At 39.5% G+C, this 21,058-nt stretch overlaps 1 protein-coding gene across 4 annotated transcripts in view; it reads right to left on the reverse strand.

Moving 5' to 3' along the window:
- MCC (MCC regulator of WNT signaling pathway) overlaps positions 1–21,058 on the reverse strand; it is a 341,462-nt gene that overhangs the window by 95,607 nt on the left and 224,797 nt on the right. For all 4 annotated transcript variants that reach the window (XM_050945632.1, XM_050945631.1, XM_050945634.1 and 1 more), the window contains 2 exons: positions 14,179–14,321; positions 5,338–5,480 (listed from right to left, as the gene is read on the reverse strand). In XM_050945632.1, the coding sequence (XP_050801589.1) occupies positions 5,338–5,480; positions 14,179–14,321 (286 nt within the window). The remainder of the gene's footprint in view (positions 1–5,337; positions 5,481–14,178; positions 14,322–21,058) is intronic.

Here is a 21,058-nt window from a genome sequence, read left to right on the forward strand (position 1 = left end):
AAAACGCAGCCCTGGAGTGAATGTGAAATTAGTGCAGGCAAAAGGGAATTCATGTTAAAATCAAACCTATCAACATATCAACGTAATGACAAATATGGATGGCCAAAGCAGGGTCTGATCCTGCAACCTGCGTGCATGTAAAACTCCTACTGAAGTTGTATGTGTATGAACTTCCCACAAACTCAACTCACCACCAAAACAATTAATATGCTTTAGCATTAATAATCTGCCAAATAAGTTTATTTATTAATAAAATTCATCCCTGGGTCACAGATGCATCATCAAGAATGTTTAATTATAAAATTTACTTGTTTTGCTTGCGCTCCTGAAACTCAATAATGCCTGTATATACATTTTGTCTCATTTTACAAAACATTTCCTTCACAAGGCAAGACCTTATATGCAAAATTCTACCCCTGAAGGAATGTTTCTCCCATATATAACAATGTCAGAGACTCATATTTCAAAGGGAAGCTAGCATAAATCCACTCACAGGATTTACAAGATACAGCAGAGAAATTAATAAATTTTATCTCTTGATGTTTTTGTTGCCTACAGCAGAAGAGCAGCATATCTAAAAGCATTAGTGTATCATGACACATTGATGTAGTTAGCATGTCAATAAGCTTGCTGAATTAATACAGTATGCAGTGCCCTGTTATTAGGTCATGGTGATTTAGCCTGATGTGCATAACTAACGCAAGGGTTTATTTTTAAAGACATATTAAAACTAAAATAAACAAAGGACAGAAGGATGCTTGTGTTGGGGAGTAGGAGGAATACCTTATAAGCTTACTATGAAAGTTAGTAGTTTTGTGTAGCAATATTTTGTATTTCTACATTTGCCTGCTGTGCTGGAAATGTAAATGTCTCATCCTTGCATTAAGGTATAAAAAACAGATCACAGTCCAGGATCAATGAAGTGGTAAAAGTAAGGAAATAACTAATATTGAAAAGCAAATTGGATTGTAAAAATTCTTTCAATCTGATTAATCTAAAGTATTATTAGTAACATAGGTAAAGAATATAGGCCAAACTTTTCAAATTTGGGCAATTAAACGTAGGCAACTAAATCCATATTTAAACATTAGGTGCCCAAATTTGAAAAGTTTGCCTATTGTTTTTAAAATACTGAATTCTTCTACTAATATGTCTTTACTTCACAGAATTATTAAAGATTTTACAGTACTTTGAAACCCTTGGATAAGAGATACTTCACATGAATTACATTGTTATTACTATTAATACTACTGTGACAGTATTCCTTCTATTGGTAGTTGAAATGTGAGGCTGTTATATAGTCACTCTTGTATTTGTGATCAGCTACCTTATTTCTGAAGCTAGAGTAATTAATTAAGCTTGAGATATAAAATGACATACAACAACCTGTTTATTCCTTAAGGCTGTTTACAGAAGCCAAGTATTTTCTATGTTATTAAATTCAAACTCAAGACAGTGATTACTATGCCCAAAGATCAGATTACTCACAGTGCGATTCTGCTCTAAGGTATTTGTCTGGAAACATTCTTACTAATGAAATGCATATGCCTGGTACCCTAAAAACATTTTTTTAAAATAGTTTACCACATGTACAGAAGCAAATACTGCACATTGACTAACAACGGTCACAAGCTCATGGAGAGTTTCAGGCTTGCAAATGTAGCAATAAGAATTAAAAGATTGCTGTTTTAATGATTTCCTATAATGATGCTTATGTATGGTACATCTCGTTCACACACACATGCAATTTACTTAATAGACAAATGGCAGAGGGAAGGGAGAAAGTGCTATGTATTTATTTAATATACAATATATTTGAGTTTCAGCGATGAGGCGAAACGCAAGAGAAATACTCTTTTAAAAGAGATCATTTGGAAAAGAAATCATGATAAGGTTGACCCTTGTGATGTTGCACTCCATGTGTTTTATGGAAATACATATATAAGTGTGAATATGATGTAACCGGAATATGCTTCATGCAGAAGGTCTCTTGTAAGGTATCATTACAAAGCTTATAATCTACTCAGTGTGTTCATCCTAGTTGTATGAATGTATCATTCTTGTATCTGACGCTAGAAATATAAAGTATTATTCTAAAGTCCTATTGTAATTATGCAAAGCGTGGGCCATTAATGGTGGTTTAAAATCTTGATGGCTCCCATTGACTAGGACAATTGGTTGTAAACGGTTCCATTTACTTGTAAGCCTTCCTTTGTTCCTGTGAGTCAGGCCAGAAAGAATGAAGGCTTCGGGTCTCAGAGGACATGTGACCATGTCACATGGTACTGGAATCCATCTTAAACCTGGTGCTTTTCCATTTAGAAGGAAGGGAGGGAACCCAGGGAGAGACAAAGGATTCAGTCCTTGTGCCAAAGATATAAAAGGGGGTGGAACAGAACAAAGGGGCCTGCCAGTCATGAGAAATCCCCCAGTTACCACCTGAGCTAGAACTAACAAGAATTGTACCGGGGAAAGGATTGGGCCCAGACTAAGAAGGAGTCTAGTCTGTGAAAGAAGCTTACTGGAACATCTCAGAGGGCGAGATTTACCTGTATTCAGTTTCTTAAATGTATTATGCTTAGACTTGCGTGTTTTGTTTTATTTTGCTTGGTAACTTATTTGTTCTGTCTGTTATTACTTGAAAACACTTGAAACCTAATTTTTATATTTAATAAAATCACTTTTGTTTATTAAGTGATTAATACCTGTGTTATAGAGGGCGGACAATTTATGAGTTTACCCTGTATAAGCTTTATACAGAGTAAAATGGATTCATTTGGGGTTTGAATCCCATTGGGAACTGGGTGTCTTGTGTGCTGAAGATAGGTAACCTGCTGAGTGGTTTTCAGTTAAAGCCTGCAGCTTTGGGGGCATGGTTCAGACCTGGGTCTGTGTTGCAGTGGACTAGCATGCCTGGCTCAACAAGGCAGGGTTCTGGAGTACCAAGCCATCAGGAAAAACAGGCTTAGAGGTAATTTCAGCACATCAGATGACAGTCCCCAGGGGGTCTCTGTGACTGAACCCATTACAACCCTGATAATACCATTCTTCTAATCTATAGTTCTGATTGGCTGAAACGGTAGCCAACCTACACTAGAGTACTGATGTACATATAGGACATAATTTCTGCTCTCACTGAGTAAGTAAGAGAGAAAAAACACACTCTAAACAGAATAAGAATCCCACAATAAAAGAAACTAAATGTTTCAATGCTCAAGACCAGATTCAGTGTTCGTTTACACTCCATAAAATCCTTCTGAAGTGAATACGGTTGTGTAAGTCAGTCCTGACTCTAGTTCTTGGTGTCAAGTTAAACTATCTGACCTCATGTGTTTCACCAAAATACCAAGTTTAAAAGACTAAGCCTCTTGTCTTATTTATTTTTTCAATTAAGAATAAATTCTACTGTGACATTCAGGCACATATCCAAAAATGTACATTCATCAGTTTAGCACATGAATTATTGAAAATAAAAAAACTCAACCACAAAACAGTAACAAAAACAGAGTCTCTTTCTCAAGAAAAGCCACATGTTCTTTTTGCCCTCATTTTCAGTCAGCAACTACAAACTTGTCTTGGGGAAAAAACCATGTATTGAGTCTCAACTATTTGGGTCAAATTCATCCCTGGTGTACCTCCACCGAAATTAATCCCCTCCTGTCCATTATTAGCAAGAGTGGGTCACAGACTCCCTAAATTAAGCCTTCCTTTGCAGGAAGATTTAGAAGACTTGAACAAACTACCACCCCCTTTACTCAGTAAATCTGCATATTTTCTCAGTGGTGGATTAGTCACAGGAATTCAGATACCGACAACAACTCATCCAGTGTATAATAGGTGATGTGTCACAGAGTCCTTCTGTGTCTAAGATGGATCCTCGTTCTTTTTGGGGATGGCAAAGAAGACTCCCCTTCCATCTGAGATAAAGCTTAAAGTTATAATGGGGAAGAGGAAGGAGTTTGCCTCTCTTGAAAGAGAGATCAGGGCACAACTGGTGTCTGCTAAACTACTGCAAAAGAAAAAAGAGTGAAACACAAATATATTGTTAATTGAGTCTTCACTGGGACACGAACACTGCCTTCAGAGAGGCACAATTGCCATTAAAAATGAATTTTTACTGACTTCAGAGTGAGACAGATTTATCCGAGGATAGAATTTGACTCTCTGTATGACTGTAATAAAAGTACTTAGAAAACATCTCTGTGATATTTTGATCTTTGTCTCTTCTTGGATCAGTCACGCTGGATTTTGGATTTAGTGCAACTTTTTCATCAAGATCCAGTGCATTATGACTTTTCCAAAGCACGCTGGTGTCTAGGCATTGTGGTAATCAGCATCTAATAAATATCTGACAGAAGGAAGGGGGAACTACACTACAGCCAAGGATATATCCCTGATTCACACTGATGTGAATGAGAACAGAATCTGATCCAGTCAGACAAACTTTTCCCCCTTAATTTGGGTATCAATGATGCTCCCAAGACTGCGAAAAGCAGTGTGTCTACGTACCCCAATACTGAACATCTTTATTGCTGGAGCCTGAGAACTGGATCACTAGTACTAACTACCCTTTAATTTCAGCTTTGAAATCCCCTGTCTGAGCACATCTGAAAAACAATATTATGACTGCACTCTTTGCCATAAAGAACCTTCCTTAACATTCCACAGCACAGGTAAGTGTCATTTAGAAACTTGCTACCTGTACATAAATTAATGGCTCTCAGAAAGCAATAAGTCTTAAAAATCATGGCCGGAAGAGAGAAGTTTAAAAACAGCACATTGCTCTGCCATTTATTAATGTCTCTAGATGCCTCTCTTTATTTCACCTCTGCAATTTCCAACCATCAACCTTTTATAGTTAAATAAACTAGCAGCATTTAAAACAATCTTCAGTTACTTATAAATGAAATGTTTTTGCTATTTGGTAAAATAACAAAACAGGAACAGGATTTTAAAAAAAATCCATCCAATTAATCTCCAATTACATGGTCAAGTCATAACATGTATACTGTTCTAGAGGGGGTAAGTGTGTGTGTTCCCTCCATTTTCCCCTTCCCCAAAGGGCACTCATTTAGGCACTTCAGTTCTTCCTGACAAGCTCATTTTCTGTTCTTCCTCTGCAGCTATTCTAGCTCTGAAGGCCTGGAAGCTAGGTTCTCAGATTACTTTAAATGCTACTGTTTATTCTCCTAGAGAATTCCTCAACACCTTTGGCTTGATTAACAAGGCCTGGATGATTTATTTTCTTTCCCCTCTGAGCATTCTGATCAGTATTTTAAAGGCTACAACGGCTTTCCACTAGTAGGAGACATCCTGTCTATTCAGAAAGTCACTAACCCATGTCAGCAGTGACCATAGTGGACTGGTTCTCTGGTACTGAAACAGAAGTCTGATCCTGGTCCATGCTGCGTGAATCTTCGTTAGCCTCATGCTGGCTCTGGCTGAGCTCTGATCGTAGTTCAGAATATTCATCTTCCTCCCTGGGGTAGAGGCACAAGAAAAAATTATTACTGAAGGAATAAGTAACTCTACAGCCTTTCAGTCCTGTAGTCACAATAAGTAGGGTACATACTGGACAAGAAACATTCTCCAGCTCAACAAGATCATCAAATAGACCAGGGTATGCTTCCCATAAAAGAAACTGACTTTCTGCACTGTACTCTCAACTGCCAGTTATGTGGCAAGTAGGATCTGGCTCACATTTCCATATTTTGAAGTTTCACCGAAGTTCTTGTGATCATTCCAGACTAACGTTCACTATAAGAAAATGTATTGCCAGATTAAGAGTGTGTGTCTCTCTCTCTCTAAATTCCCCTGTTGCCAAGTGGGTTTTCATTTGAAATCTATTGGAAGATAATGTACAGATTAATTAGAATGGCAGAGAATTGCTGCAGTTACTGGAAAACCAAACCCTTGCATATTACATACTTTCACTATTATTTGTCAAGTGGGTTCCTTCAAAAATGTTTGAGCGCTATTGGGCATTACCTGAAGTAGTGAGATTTACAAAAGGAGTCTCTTCTCCCTTAGTTCACATGTAAAGTTCAAGGAATGGAGAGAAGCAGATAAGGACAGCAGTGGAATTTGAGTTCACGATGCCCAATGAAGCACTTTAAAATGTTTCTTTTCTTTTTTAATCCATTTGCTAATCTAACTCAAAAAATGACATTCAGGAAGACCTGATTTTATTAATCAGCTTCAGTTTTTTATAAATTGTCACTTTCAGATACGTACATTTTAACCAGCAGGAAAAACATTAGTAGCATAGGCACAGAAACAAAAAACCAAAACCCTTTGATGAGTGAATTTACTGTACCCCTATTTGGCTACTCATTAAGCTAAGTATTTTGCAGAGGTTTATTTTGCTGCTATTTCAGCAGAGAGGTGGATGATTTTAGGGTGGGGAGGAAGCATGGAGCAGGAATGGAGTTCTTCGGTGAGGGAGAGAGAGCAGAGAACTGTGAGGGCATCTCCAGCTGGGGGTGGGGGGGGAGAGCCTGTTGTCTAAGCAGGGTAGTTCTGCAGAGTAATGAGCACTTTCCACTTCCATTGGGTCAGTGGGAGTTGAAAGCTCTGAGTACCTTGCAGGAATTAGCCCTAAAGTTTGACAATGTCTGTCGGGCAAAATAGCTGAAAGGAAGATGATCCATACGTATCACTACACTGACTGAAGGAAAGGCTGTTGTCTGTGAAACAGGTCAACTCATAAGAAAAATTCCAGCTGGTTTGCCAAGCAGGGTTTCCTTAGTTTACCCACTGTAGTTTTAATAGGAATGATAATACTTTTCTAACCCTGAAAGGCAACTCAGCTCACTACAGAAAGCTAAATTTTTAATCACAAGCACTTAGCATCTATTATACAAAAATTAAGATTATAAGGTTAAAATTAAGTTTTAGATCAAAGCAAGGTATTTTAGGTGATGGGCAATACATATTTAAAGCAAGTATGAGATCCAAACCACAGCTCAGTGGTTTGAGCATTGGCCTGCTAAACCCAGGGTTATGAGTTCAATCCTTGAGGGGGCCATTTGGGGATTGGTCCTGCTTTGAGCAGGTGGTTGGACTGGATGATCTCCTGAGGTCCCTTCCAACCCCAATAATCTATGATTCTAAGAAATAGCATGAATTAAAATACAGGCTACTGAAGACACATAAATGTGGGTTAATGTTCTATGGATAAGTTAATTATTAGGCACAACACAAGACAATGATAATTAGCTTTAGACAAAAAACAATTACTAAGTGCTCAAAGAGTTGCTTTTTCTTTTGGTCAAAAGGGTAATTTGTTTGTTCATTTATACATCAACCTGCTTTGCAATTAGTGATTCATTTTAAAATATGAATCTCCTCCATGAATGGATGGCAGGCTGACCTGTTCATAAAACCAATGGCTTGTATACACATGCTAATCAGCTCTGACTTGCTCCACTTTCAGACTTAGACTAGTTTTCTTCTTTAAAGGAAAATGGCTAAAATTGACAAATTTATCTTTAGTTGTTTGAGCCAAATATTCCAAAATTTGTCTTGAAACATGCATGCAAAACATGCCTCTTTACAAACAAGTAACTGCACATTCAAAATAGGTAACTATAAACACAAATAGTAAATTACCCACTTTGTACACATCATAGTATATTTTACATGTGCAATTTACCTTTTCTAACCTACATTTTTGAAGAGCACCAATCAGTGCACCATCTTTTATATATGCTTATATTTAGGACTCAGAAGTGTAATAGCTGCACACTAAAACAGAATGCTTAAAAATGGACTGAAAAGTAACAAAAAGGTACTAGGCCAGATTCTCCTGTGCAATGAAGTAGCTGTGTGTCGCTCCAGTGGTGCAAAACTGTTTTAAAGCCTGCTTAGTAACAATCAAAATGGCAAACTCTCAGCACTTCCTCCTCCCCATTTAGGAATTCTGATGGAGTGTTCTCAAGGTGTGTACACTGAGATTCTCTCATAGCTTCAAACAGAGAATGGTTTCACCACAGTAGGTGTTGGCTGTTTTACTACTTTCATTATATTTTAATGAACGTTTTGTAAAACACAGAGATCCTCAGATAAAAGGCACTCTATGAGTGCCAACCATTATTAATTTTGATGATATTGTCCACTACACCACCTATTCTGTCTCCCCTTTTTCCTCCTGGGTTTCTAGGTGACCCATATTTCCATATGAATTTTCTGTTGGGTAATGCCATAGAATTCATGGCTGCACAGCATTAATTACAAATGGTTGACTGGTTAGATTGTATGTCTTTTGACAGCTGCTAAGAATCCTAAGCAGACACCAGCAGGCAAGAAAGTCCAAAAGCTGCACAGACCTATTTCAGCATTGAGATGAAAGACAACTCACTCACTCTCTCCTCTCTCCCATTTTTTTGCTGAACTCACAGACAAACTGGAAAGACAGTACATAGCTGATTCTGTTCTCAATCATGCGGCAAGGTTTATTTTTGTATCATTGCATGACAAATTCATTTCCTTGATGAAGCCATGATTAAAAAATAAATAAAAACTTGTGTTAGGATAAACTTTTCCTGGTCAGTAACATTCACTTTCAAAATAGATACAGTATTATCTAATGTTTTATCATTTAGTTTGGGACCTTCTTTGTTCTTGAGAGGTTAATCCTGTTGGGGTGTAACTGACACACCTTAATATGTATGTGTTTTTAACACACTGATACTGTTGCTTCATATGGACCTACCCATTTGACTGGCTTTGCCTTTTTGTTACTTGTGCAAATCAGTGGATGGGGAGCAGTTCAAGAAAGAGTGCTAATGAATGTATCAAAGTCTTCTGTTAATGGAAGGAATAGAGGCTGGTGATAATTTTACCTGCCTACTTCCAAATGACAAGTAAAAGGGGCTCAGAGCTATGATGCTGCAGTGAAGTAAATTCACACTGAAGAGTATGAAAAGCATATTCTGCATCTTTCCTGCACACATATACTCTGAATTTGACTTAAACCTGTTACTCTGGTTTTGCAAATTTGACCAAACTACAATCACATTATAAGAAAGATTAGAGTTTGAAACACTGCTCTTGTGTTCTTAGCAAAGTTTTAAACAGGGTAATCTCCCATCTGAGCCTTGGATTTCTTAGAGACTCCACTAAAGCTTCACTGTTTGAGAAACTCTTAGATAATGCAAACAGAGCCAACATTTCTATTCTTGACTATATAAGAAAGAAATGTATTGTCTCTCTCAGCAAGCTACCTTCTTAACTGCTCTGCTTCCCTCAAATTACAAACTATTGGGTAAATGATATATCAGCCCCCTTTCAGCAACTAAGCAGGGCTCAACAGTATAAGAGTTCAGGCAGCTCTCTTCCAGACCAAATACCAAATTGGTTGCAGCTGTATTTCACAGTTTCCTCTTTTTTTGGGTGGATTCCCAAGCCAGCTGAACTGTCTCAACTGCAGCAACATCAGTGAGACGAGACAATTAGGAATGATTGTTGGCTTGATCCCATAACTGCTGTGACTTCATTTGCATCAGGAGTGTTGGCAGAACATAATGCAAGAGCTAGCTTCATGTGGCCATGCATCTGGAACTTGCTGTACCCTATAAAGGCCTTGTCAAATCCAGAAGTTTACTGAAAACATCTAAAAATATTTCATATATTATTACTACTGAGAACAACTCTTTGTGTATGTCTGAGAAGAGGTGCAGCCATGGCACTTGATCTGACATCTCTGCAGTTGGGTTTGCTGAACAATGCATGAGCCATTACTCTGCAACTTCCTGAACCATTTGCCTTCACCTTCCAAAGTGTTTGGGGAAAAAAGCAATCTTTTCTAAATGGAAAATATAAATTAGCTTATGCAATCTGTCAAGCTCTCTTAAATTGGTTGCAATTGTTTGTTTAGACTGAAAACCTTGTTCTGCTCATGCATTGCTCACCTCAAAACAAGGGAACAATTTAAAGATTCTAAACTAGACTATCAAATTTACTGTATAACTTTGGTTTGTCTTGACCATCTACATAATAGTATGGTTTATTTAAAAGGAAGCATTAAGAATGGCATAAAGCAACAGTAAATCAAGCCTTTCTACACTACGTCAGCTGTAAGGTACAGATGCTGTACAACTTTTTCATGGCAGCACCAGGGAGATGCATTTCTTTGCCCTGTGATTCAGCAGATTTAAATCACTTTCCAAATGATGGCCTGACAATCTTGCGATTTCACAAGTAATGTTTCATCTTTCCATGCACATTTGGAAGCGTAAGAGACACACTCATGGTAAAAAAAAATCTCCACTCCTGAGTTTTTTTTCTTAACAGAAAAGTAATAGCAAAATAGAACTACATGAAGCCCTAAACTAAGATTATGTCTACACTACAGAGCTTTGCCGACAAAAGTTATGCCACTTAAATTAAACCACTGTTGCATGTCCACACTGTGCTCCTTGTGCGGACAGAGTGCATCCACACTAGCAGCTCTTACATCGACAGAGAGCAGTGCACTGTGGGTAGCTATCCTGCTGTGCAACTGGCCGTAGGGTGCTTTCAGAAGGGTTTGCAATGCTTCATGAAGCATGTACAGTGTCACATGATGCGGGTTTCTCAATCGCATCGTTCCATGGGCATCCTACTAGCTTGCTAGCTGCTGTTCAACTGAAGTGTGGGGTGGAGTAGGGAAGAGTGTGTGCGTTGTGGAGAGAGAGAAACACTGTGTGTGTTAGAATCATAGAATATCAAGGTTGGAAGGGACCTCAGGAGGTCATCTAGTCCAACCCCCTGCTCAAAGCAGGACCAATTCCCAACTAAATCATCCCAGCCAGGGCTTTGTCAAGCCTGACCTTAAAAACCTCTGAGGAAGGAGATTCCACCACCAAAGCATTAATCTACTTGGGGAAGTATGAGAGAGACTGGGGGTGGGGTAGTGTATATGTGAAAGAGATGGGGTGTGTGTGTGTGTGTGTGTGTGTGTGTGTGTGTGTGTGTGTGTGTGTTTTGGGGGAGAGTAAGTGTCTGGGCATGCTGTCTCTAAGTTCAGACAGTAACTTGAGCAGTCTCTCCACACCCCACACCCCCCCAGCAGCAGGCCGCTCTGTCTGTAAACCTAGCGAACATGTCTGGTCATGGTAAGGGTATCAGAAAAAGAGGTGCTAAGTGCCAAAGAAAGGTACTGAGGGACAATATCCAGGGTATTATGAAGCCAAAGCCAGCTATTCGTCGTTTGACTCGTCGTGGGGGTCTGAAGCGCATTTCAGATCTCATTTATGAGAAGACTCGGGGAACGCTAAAGATATTTTTGGAGAATGTGATCCGAGATGCTTTTAACTTACATCAAACATGCAAAGCAGAAGACTGAATTCCATGGATGTTGTTTATGCGCTGAAGCGCCAGGGTTGTACTCTGTATGGATCTGGAGGCTAAACCTATGTCAGTAATTCTTAGAAAAAATCTATAACTAGAGTGACCAGACAGCAAATGTGAAAAATCAGGACAGGGAGTGGAGGGTAATAGGAGCCTATACAAGAAAAAGACCCTAAAATCGGGACATCTGGTCACCCTATCTATAACCCAAAGGGAGAACATTCCACATTAATGGTTCCAATTCCCTCTGATTTCTCCCACAGCCTCCTCAGTTACAGGGAGCAGCATCCTCAGCGGCTTTGTGAGCAGTCCAGGCTGAGGAATGTCAAAGTTTCCCAGAGCTTTGAAAGGGGAGGGGCACATGCCTGTATAGCTAAATGCAGGGCAGCCGAGTTCAAAACAATGAGCAGAGTGGTCATGGAAGGCATTATGGGATACTAGGGGAGGCCAGTTAAGTTGACGTAACAAATGGTAGTGTCTACACTGACGCTTTGTCACTTGAACTTTGCCGCAAAAAGTTCTCTATGCCTCACGTTGAGTTGGTTTGGTTTTGTCAGCAAAACAGCAGAGTTTTGCCACCAAAACTAGTCTTGTGGTGCCTCAACTGTTTTGTCAGCAAAAGGCAGCCTTTGCAGACAAAACTGTGTAAAGCAGACAAGGCCTAAGTCTTTTCCCCAGACTCAGGGTACATCTACACTACAGCCGGGATCGACACTCTGAGATCAATCCACCAGTGGTCAATTTAGCGGGTCTAGTGAAGACTTGCTAAATCAACAGCAGATCGCTCTCCAGTCGACCCCTGTACTCTACTTCTGATGAGAAGAGTAAGCTAAGTCGACGGGAGCGACCCCCCCCCCCACACTGTAGACCCCACAGTAACTCGACCTAAGGTACGTGGACTCCAACTACGTTATTCATGTAGCTGGAGTTGCGTAGCATAGGTCGACTTTGCCTTAGTTGCTCCTAGGATCTCTCTTTTAGAATCTTTTTGTCCCAACCCACACCAACATCCCTTATATTCAGGCTGGAGTCCACACCTGTCCCAATGAAGCCAGAGGTAATTAACTGACATTTCTACAGGGTTCCAACACCTGCTAACATAGTGGGGCAAGAGCAGAAGCCTGACATGTTGTTACATGAAAGTATGGAAATGACAGCAACGAAGAATTAATTTTCTTTCTTTTCACTGTGTTCAGAAGCTGAACAGAAGCTCTCCAAGCTCACCTTGTTCACAGTTTGTTTTTTTTAAATGTATTGGTCTGTGAGAAAAAGCTAGCTACAATGACCATTAAAGGAAAGCAAAATAAGAATTCATTACTCACTTGTAAATATTTATCATCATCATCATCACAGCAGAATGAACTCAAATATAAGTGGACAGAAGTGTGGTCTAGGGATCTGAGCACAAAGGACTCTAATGTGGAATGCCAAAGCTGCCGTGGGTGGGGAGAGGTTGTGCCTAGGTGCGCTATCACTGTAGCAGAACTGTGCATGTCCCTGAAGGCACTTTGGCCTTCAGGGGCATGCACAGCCTAGCATCTTTACCTACAGCAGAACTTGCACTATTTACCTATTCATATAATATTAATGCAATGCAATTATATGTATATGCTGTAATTACAATACATGAATATTATCTTCTGTAATTTAAGATACCTTTTCCAGGGCATATATTTTAAACAAAAGAGCTCCTGGCTTGATGGCCATATAGACTTTAGTGAGATAAAGAAACGAAACAGCCATTACTGAAAAACAGGCAGGAAAATAAGCCAGAAAACCCACACAGTGCTACATGGGTAGAATTTTAAGTAAGTATAACCCATAGCAGAGGTCGGCAATCTTTCAGAAGTGGTGTGCCGAGTCTTCATTCATTCACTCTAATTTAAGGTTTCACGTGCCAGTAATACATTTTAACCTTTTTAGAAGGTCTCTTTCTATAAGTCTATAATATACAACTAAACTATTGTTGTATGTAAAGTAAATAAGGTTTTTAAAATGTTTAAGAAGCTTCACTTAAAATTAAATTAAAATGCAGAGCCCCCCCCGGACTGGCGGCCGGGACCCAGGAAGCGTGCATGCCACTGAAAAACAGCTTGCATGCTGCCTTTGGCATGCATGCCATAGGTTGCCTACCCTTGACCTATAGAGATGTGAACTCTGTACTTTCAAAGTGGACATTTTGGTTTAAAATCCCTAACTGACCAAGGATTGAGGAGTTCATGTCCCAATAAGCTTGACAACTGAAAAGTATTGTGAGGTCTCAGCAAACTCCTTCACGAAGTAACGGCAAAAGGCCTTGGCCTCGCAGTAAGCTAAAAGCAGCTTATATGGACAGATGAATGAAAAGAATGTTCCTCTTTGGTGAAATCTAGAACTTACATGAAGAAATAGCTGGAACTTACTGAGTAATGTCTTAAAAAAGGAGTGCTCAAATTTTTACATTCAGTGAGTATGCAACACTAGTTTGATTTGCACCAATTCTGTATTTTGTGGGAACTGCTGGTGAAAGTAGGCACAGCTCTTGAAGCCAATTTCAGTTGTACCTCTATAATGGGTTTAATTTAGTCTTGGTTGTGTTGTGGATAGCACAGGAGAAAGATAAAAATTGGAATGAGGAGTGGATTATTTTGCCTTACACCCTCCTATAAGTTGCTTTTCCTGCTACAATTGCCCAGTTTCCAACCTCCTTGTGTGCATGTTACACTAATTTTGCATACTCACTGAACCTCAATCATAGCAAGTCTAGCTACACTACTTTTTTTGATTAATTCACACCCAATGTATATTGTACACCACCATGTATACCACTTCTGAATTTTGCCCAGACTTCTATGGGAGTTGCTATACCTTATTGTTGTTCCTTGTAGTCGGTCAATCTTCTTATTTAATTCAGCGATAATGCTGTGAAGCTCTGTGATTCGTTCTTCATAGCGTAGTGTTGTTCGCTCCTGTACATCTTCATGCTCTCTCATTAGATGAGACTGTTCACACTAAAGCAGAAAAACCAAAGTACAAAGGAAGGAAATGGGTTTTAAGATTAACCATACTGAGATTAGATGTAAGGCAAAGTTTTATGTGCATTAATGGCTCCTCTACCCACCAATCCTGACACCATTTTTCAATAAGGAGACGAAAATAGTCTTTAGAAGCCTTCTAATTTAGTACAACCCAGGGCTTTACAGCAACATGCCAAGGACCCAAGGATTTCATCTAAATTCAATAAAATAAACCATATTTCAGCTGCTCTCATCTTGAATATAGTGTCACCCACTGCTCAGATTAGCCTAGAATATCACAAGCTGGGATCTATAGTCTCTGTGAAGATGGTCACCCAGGCAGGATTGTCTGGGCTTTTCCCAGGGTTGTCATGCCTTCCCATATCCCACAAGAAGATATTATATTGGGGGCCTGCATGGTGTCATCACACTATGATGTTCTGTTGTAGCACTGGATTTTATGATAGAATGCAATAACCGTATGCCTCCCCCACAAAAAAAAATCCTCCCAAAAACCTAAACCACAAGACATTCTGTGGTGATGTGCTAGATATCCTGCCATGAAGTTGTGACTGTCAAATCTGTTCCATCAGACAGAGCTACAAGAGGTGCCAATTCTAGACACAAGCAGTGTATTGTAACACTCAGACATACATCTTAGGCCTCCCAAACATTTCAGGCACATCCAAGGGTTTCATGATAGATCAAGAAGAGACTTTGGCATAAGATAACAAAAATGTCTCCCCCACTTTTCCTCCACCATTCTGGTTGAAAGGATGCAGTGTGGTAAACATGTTTAAAATTGACAAAGCCTAGAAAATCTGTTTGTAAGTCCTTTTCCTTCCTATCAGGATTTCTTTTCTCTTTTTTTGGTCTAAGAAGGTACTTTGCATAATTTACTCATTTATAACACAATAAAAAGCTTGTCACTTGAGTGATGAAACAACAGACCTATTGCTTGTACTACTGTATGCCCACACAACCTTGACTAACTTTCCCTCCAACAGCATTTCAATTCAGTCTCGTCATGGTTCCAGATGCCAGAAGCCACATGCATTGCAATTACAGCACTAGCCATGGTATACATTAATTAGGTTTGGCAGAAGACTGGAGAGGGCAAGACTTCTAAGCTGCTTCTGACCCTATATAGAAATCAGGCAGGCCCCTGCCTCTCCTGCAGTCACACAATCAGGGCCGGTGCTTCCATTTAGGCGGCCTAGGCAATCGCCTAGGGCGCCAGGATTATTGGGGGGCGGCATTCTGCCGGTGGGGGGGGGGGCAGGCAGCTCCGGTGGACCCGCCGCAGTCGTGCCTGCGGAGGGTCCCCTGGTCCCGCTGCATTCCTGCGGACGGTCCGCTGCTCCAGCGGCTCTAGTGGACCTCCCGCAGGCACAGCTGCGGCAGCTCCACCGGAGCCGCGGACCCTCTCCGCAGGAATGCCTGTGGCAGCTCCACCGGAGCTGCGGGACCAGCGCGCGGAGCAGCGAAATGGCAGTGCACCTAGGGCGCTAAAAACACTAGCGCCGGTCCTGCACACAATGGAGACTGCTCCTATTAAATGAAATCTCAAACTTTCGGTGATCAAAGCATTGGTACATCAACTGAACATATTCAATGCCTTTTTAATAAAACCGATTCTAAATGCTAAATCAGAAGTAACTACTGCATGAATACCCCTGCATTTTTATTTTATTGAAAGTAACTTGCCTGAATATCACTCTATATGGAAGTAAAATACAGTAAAGTGACGCAATACACAATACATATAAAATTCCTATCTACAGTTGAGGGTCTGACAATATTTTTGGAATATCCCCCTATTTTCTTAGGTTCATAACTTATGACTTCGGATCATAACTTATATGAAAATAAACTTCCTCCAAACTGAAACATAATGCTAAGCTTGACAGAAATTTTATTACCCACATTTTTTTTTTTAAGAAATTCATTTCAATATTTTTAAATTCCAGGAGTACACACACAGTGCAGAGTAGTTGTGTTGTTTTTCATTCTAACTGCTGTGAAATATGCAATGACTTTCACACTATATCTACCTTCTAACAAGATAATCTATGTTAGAATTTAATTGACAGGCCATAGTGATAAACTGTACTATGGATACATTATGTTTTTATGTATTATTTTTGGAAAGAAAGGGGAAGAACAAAGATATATACATATAATAAGGGCCGAGTATATAATAATTATTTTAAAATGTAAATACAAATTTATCATCATAGAATAATAGAAATGATGGCTGGAAAATAGGTGAAACCATCTAGTCCACACCCTGTGCAGGAATGTTTTCTACAGTGTTCTCTGTTCAAAAGAAGACTAGCTTCTTGCCAGAAGTATGACGGCCACATATAATCTGCACAAACTGGAGCTGCCTTCATCTTTAATGAAGAGGTACAGGATGCTGACAATATAGGTCCCATTATGCCATGACATTCATCTTGTTCTTAGATGTAAGGCTCCAATTTTCACAGAGTGGAATTCCTCTTGAATGAAGAGTGTGTCCCTGTGGATGTATCTCCATACTAAAGATGAGGGCAGCTGAGGGCCACATTCAGGCTTAAGGCCACACATTGGCTACTTGACATAGTTATTACATACAGACATCACCATATCTTCTTACTTCTCATATGCTATCATGAAAGGCTTTATTTCTCTGTTCCCTCCCCTCCTCTACTCCCTGTTACTTCAACAAATAACTACTCCTTCCTTCAGAGTATAAAAATACAAGTGGCGGAAGTATCAGATAAAAATGTTAAACAACAGTTTAACAAAAATGCCAGACACAGATTAAGTGCAGAGAAAATGGAAAGAAAAAGCGGCTTCCTGCACATTTCTAAACCAAATTTCATATGACACACTTTGATACTCACAAACATTATCCCAGTATTCTCCAGCCCAGTGAGTTATCTGCTCAATGTGGTTTTTTTAAAACTGAAAGGATATTTCAGATGGCGTGTGTAACAATTATTTTCTGACAATAAATAAAAAGCCTACCATGCCAGATTTCATCTCTCTAAGCTGGGCATGGAAAAGTTGAGTATTATTTATCTTGGCTGAAGATATACTGACTCTCGCTAATGGACTTCAACTACAGCACCAGGCTTGCTTTCTCTCCCTCACTCTCTCAAGTCATTGCACAGCCACAATTATTCACAATAATCTTTACTTGGTGACAGACATATGGTGAGTGACAAAGAGGAAACAATGTGAAACAAGGAAAGTGTACACCCCTGAAGCAGCTTTAAGTTTTTGTTTAAAAGGGTCTTTTGCTTCCCTGGGGCAACAGAAAACGGGGAAAAAGGCAGGACAGAAGGTGGGGACCCACCACGCTTTGCCTTGGGAGACACTATGAGCTGGTTTTAGCGTGAATGATCTGAAGGAAACCTTGTACAACCTGGAGGATGATTATGTGGTGTTCCTGCTGGTGAGCTCTGTCAGGCAATAGTGATTCCCACCTGAGAAGGGTAAGAGTATGCGACAGGAGACAATACAGCCTATTATGCAATGGAGAATCCAGCGATAGAAAGAACCATCTAGAGCAGACCATCTGTCAACACAAGACTGTACCTCTATTGGCCAATTTTTGTCCCTAGGTTTAAACATGCCACTAGTACTTTTTGATACATTTTTCCCCCCCAATATTCAATCTAAAATTTTTTCTTTATTAATTGCACCACATTATTATTTATACTCCATTTCATTATGTTAAATTCCTCTCTCCTTGTTTTTCATATTCCTCAAATATCAGATTTATCTCATGCACCTCATAGTTGTTTCTTATCCAAGAGGTACATATTTAGTCCTTTTAATCTATTCTCATGTCAAGTATTTCCAGTTATGAGATAAATGCCTCAGACCCTCTCTTTCTCCTCAGCCTTGTTTTGGTCTCATATCTAAGTTTCTCACTGCAATGATTAAAGGTACCACTTAGCAGAGAAGGAAGACACAAGAACAAGCCATGGATTCCTGGAGGAGGGTGCACATCAAGAGCAGTTGCCAGGAAGAAAAAAAGTGTTTCCAGTAAAGTTTTCAGCCTAAGTGACCCAGGGTTTCTGGGACAGGCTGCAGAAGTTACTTCATTACAGAACCAAGTTACCATACTTGGGAACACCATTGGCACTTTAAAATCTGATCTTCTGGATGAAAGAGAGGTGCTGGGAAAAATCATCAGATCAACAAAAACTGTGAAATGAGAGAGAAGATAAGAGAAAATACTTCAACCTCAAGATGTTGGCACAAGTAGGTTTAACTGCCTATAATGTGCAGCAACCTGCAGTACAAGAAACACTAACAGTATCATCATTTGCATTATACTTATTGTACTCAGCTAGAGGATAATACCAAATCATAATCTCAGTGCTGAAGTAACAAAATCCCCAGAGCCTCAGGCACTTGCCTGAGGTGGAAGTAATCCCAGTAACACAATATTTCAGGAAGAGTACAAGTCATCACCTGAATCAGCTACAACAATAAACTTGTCTAACAAGTTCTTAGGAGACAAAACCTTTGCTTAAACAATATTGTATTTTAATTTATGACAAGTGGAAGCTTTTATGATGCCATCAGTTAATTCTTGTCTCTTATATATAAGCAACTTTCTGGTGGCCTGAGCCCCATCTAACACCTCACATGGAAAAGAATTCATTGTTTGGGGGTTGAGCCTGTGTAATGCTTGAGGCTGAATGAGAGTATAGGTAAACCACATCTACCTGCTATCCATTTAAACTCTAAGTACTATTTCTAATTATTTGTTTAGCTCAACTACTGATCTTGATTTCATGTCATCCAGCAAACCAGAAGAGCACAAAAGGAATGGCAAAGTTGAATCTTCTAATCAGAACATACAGTATGGCTTTCGGAATTGCCTCTTATCTAGTTCAGTCCTTTAGTCTTCCACTCTGCATCACTGCAGATCAGAGAAATGAACACTGTAGTCCTGATGGAAAAGTGTAATTTTTGTACGCAGAACAGACATACTGCTGTAGTATTCCAAAAGGAATGGGAAAGGAAGCAGCAGTAACTAATTTAGGATAAAATCCTTAATTACAAAATCCCTCGTTTCCAAGGTCATTTTAGCATTAAGTCCACTGTTTTTGTTTGTTTGTTTTAAAGAAAGAGTAACAACATTGACAAATTCTGAGTAGTATGATGCATCTTGGGAATGTAGTCTTTTAGGAATGTATTCCCTGAATAGTCTTACTCAGGAGGAGGACCACCTTGAACAAACTTTGGGAAAAGAAACATTTATACAAAAAACAACTGTACATGGTCTGTATTTTACTGTGTTTCCCCACCTTCAGTTTTTGCTTGATCCAGAAGTTAAAACGAAAGTAGAGCTTCATGAATATTGGCTGTTCCTGTTTGCACTGGTCCCAACAAACTTCTTCTTCAGTTCTGACCTGTGTGGCTTTTTATCCTCTTTTACCTTTGCTTAAAGTTTCAAATTAATTTGAATCCCAATGAGACAACTATCTTCTCACACCGTGTTTTACTTAAGCGCCATACACTGTCTATGGATCATAGTTTGGTTTATATCAAAACCAGAAGTGGACCTTCATACATCTTTGAATGACACATAGTGGGTTGCGCTTGAGGGAGACAGGAAGTCATTTTATAGATATGGGAGGAGAGTGGTTTTAATTTTAGTTTGTTCTTGCAGCAGTTTTCAGATTTGCAGGAAGTTATTCAGAGTGATATGTCAGAGGAGATGCCAACAGGAGTATATAGTGGGTGAAAGGCCTGATCCTATCGTCTCTCCTGAAACCAAAGCATAAAAATATGTCTGGCACTAGCTGCGGCTGTTTCCACTATGGCACAAAGGTGAGCTGGTTTTTAGAGTGGGAGGACTTGGGGAAGAACTATACATTGTACACTGACCAAAGGACTTTTGCTAACCCCAGAGTGGTGAGAAAGTGTAGGTTAATCTCAACAGGATCCATAGATTTAAGACACAGGGAGGTGCATTTTAGGCAACTGGCTCTAACCAGTGTGCAACCACTGGAACTCCAGAGTCCCCTACTAGTGTGTGGTGATTTCAGTGGGCATGCCCAGCACTGGTGCCCCAATTTCCTACAGTTATATACAAAGCAATAATATACACAAGAAATCAAATCACTGATGGTGAAAAAGGAATATGCAGCAGCTGCTAGCAAGTGTATCCTCTAGTCTCTCTGTGGATCACCACTTGATTATGTAAATAATACTTTTTAAAAAACTACAGGAGATGAGAATTTACGTATGCCTCCATTTAAGGATCTACTGTACACAGTCAGTCAGATCAAATGGTAATGAGAAAGTAATTAAAACTAGTATTGGTGGAAGCAGCATTAGCACGCAGATAGAGAGAATATAGCCAGGTCCCAAACTCTCAGGTATTTTAGAGTATAATGACTTACAGTGCCAGAGTAAAAAAACAAAATAAGTACGGTAACAAGTGGAGGAAAAACTGGAGAGGGAAAGAGCAAACAAACATTAGTGGCATTATAGCCACTAATATAGCTGACAAATATGCCAGGGAGCTGAGCTCTCTGTCTTTCCAATCTGTTTCTGATGGCCACCCCTTTCCAGCTTTGCATAACTGAAGTAAAGTCAAAATATAAGTAAACAGATATGTTCTGTGTCAAGACAACTCTGTATAATGCAGAACACTCTGGACAAGAAGTATTCTGCACATGCAGTGTTTTCAGAAGATGATGTGCATGTACATGCTATTG

This window comes from Gopherus flavomarginatus, chromosome 3 (genome assembly GCF_025201925.1).
Source record: "Gopherus flavomarginatus isolate rGopFla2 chromosome 3, rGopFla2.mat.asm, whole genome shotgun sequence".
Classification (NCBI taxonomy): Eukaryota; Metazoa; Chordata; order Testudines; family Testudinidae; genus Gopherus; species Gopherus flavomarginatus.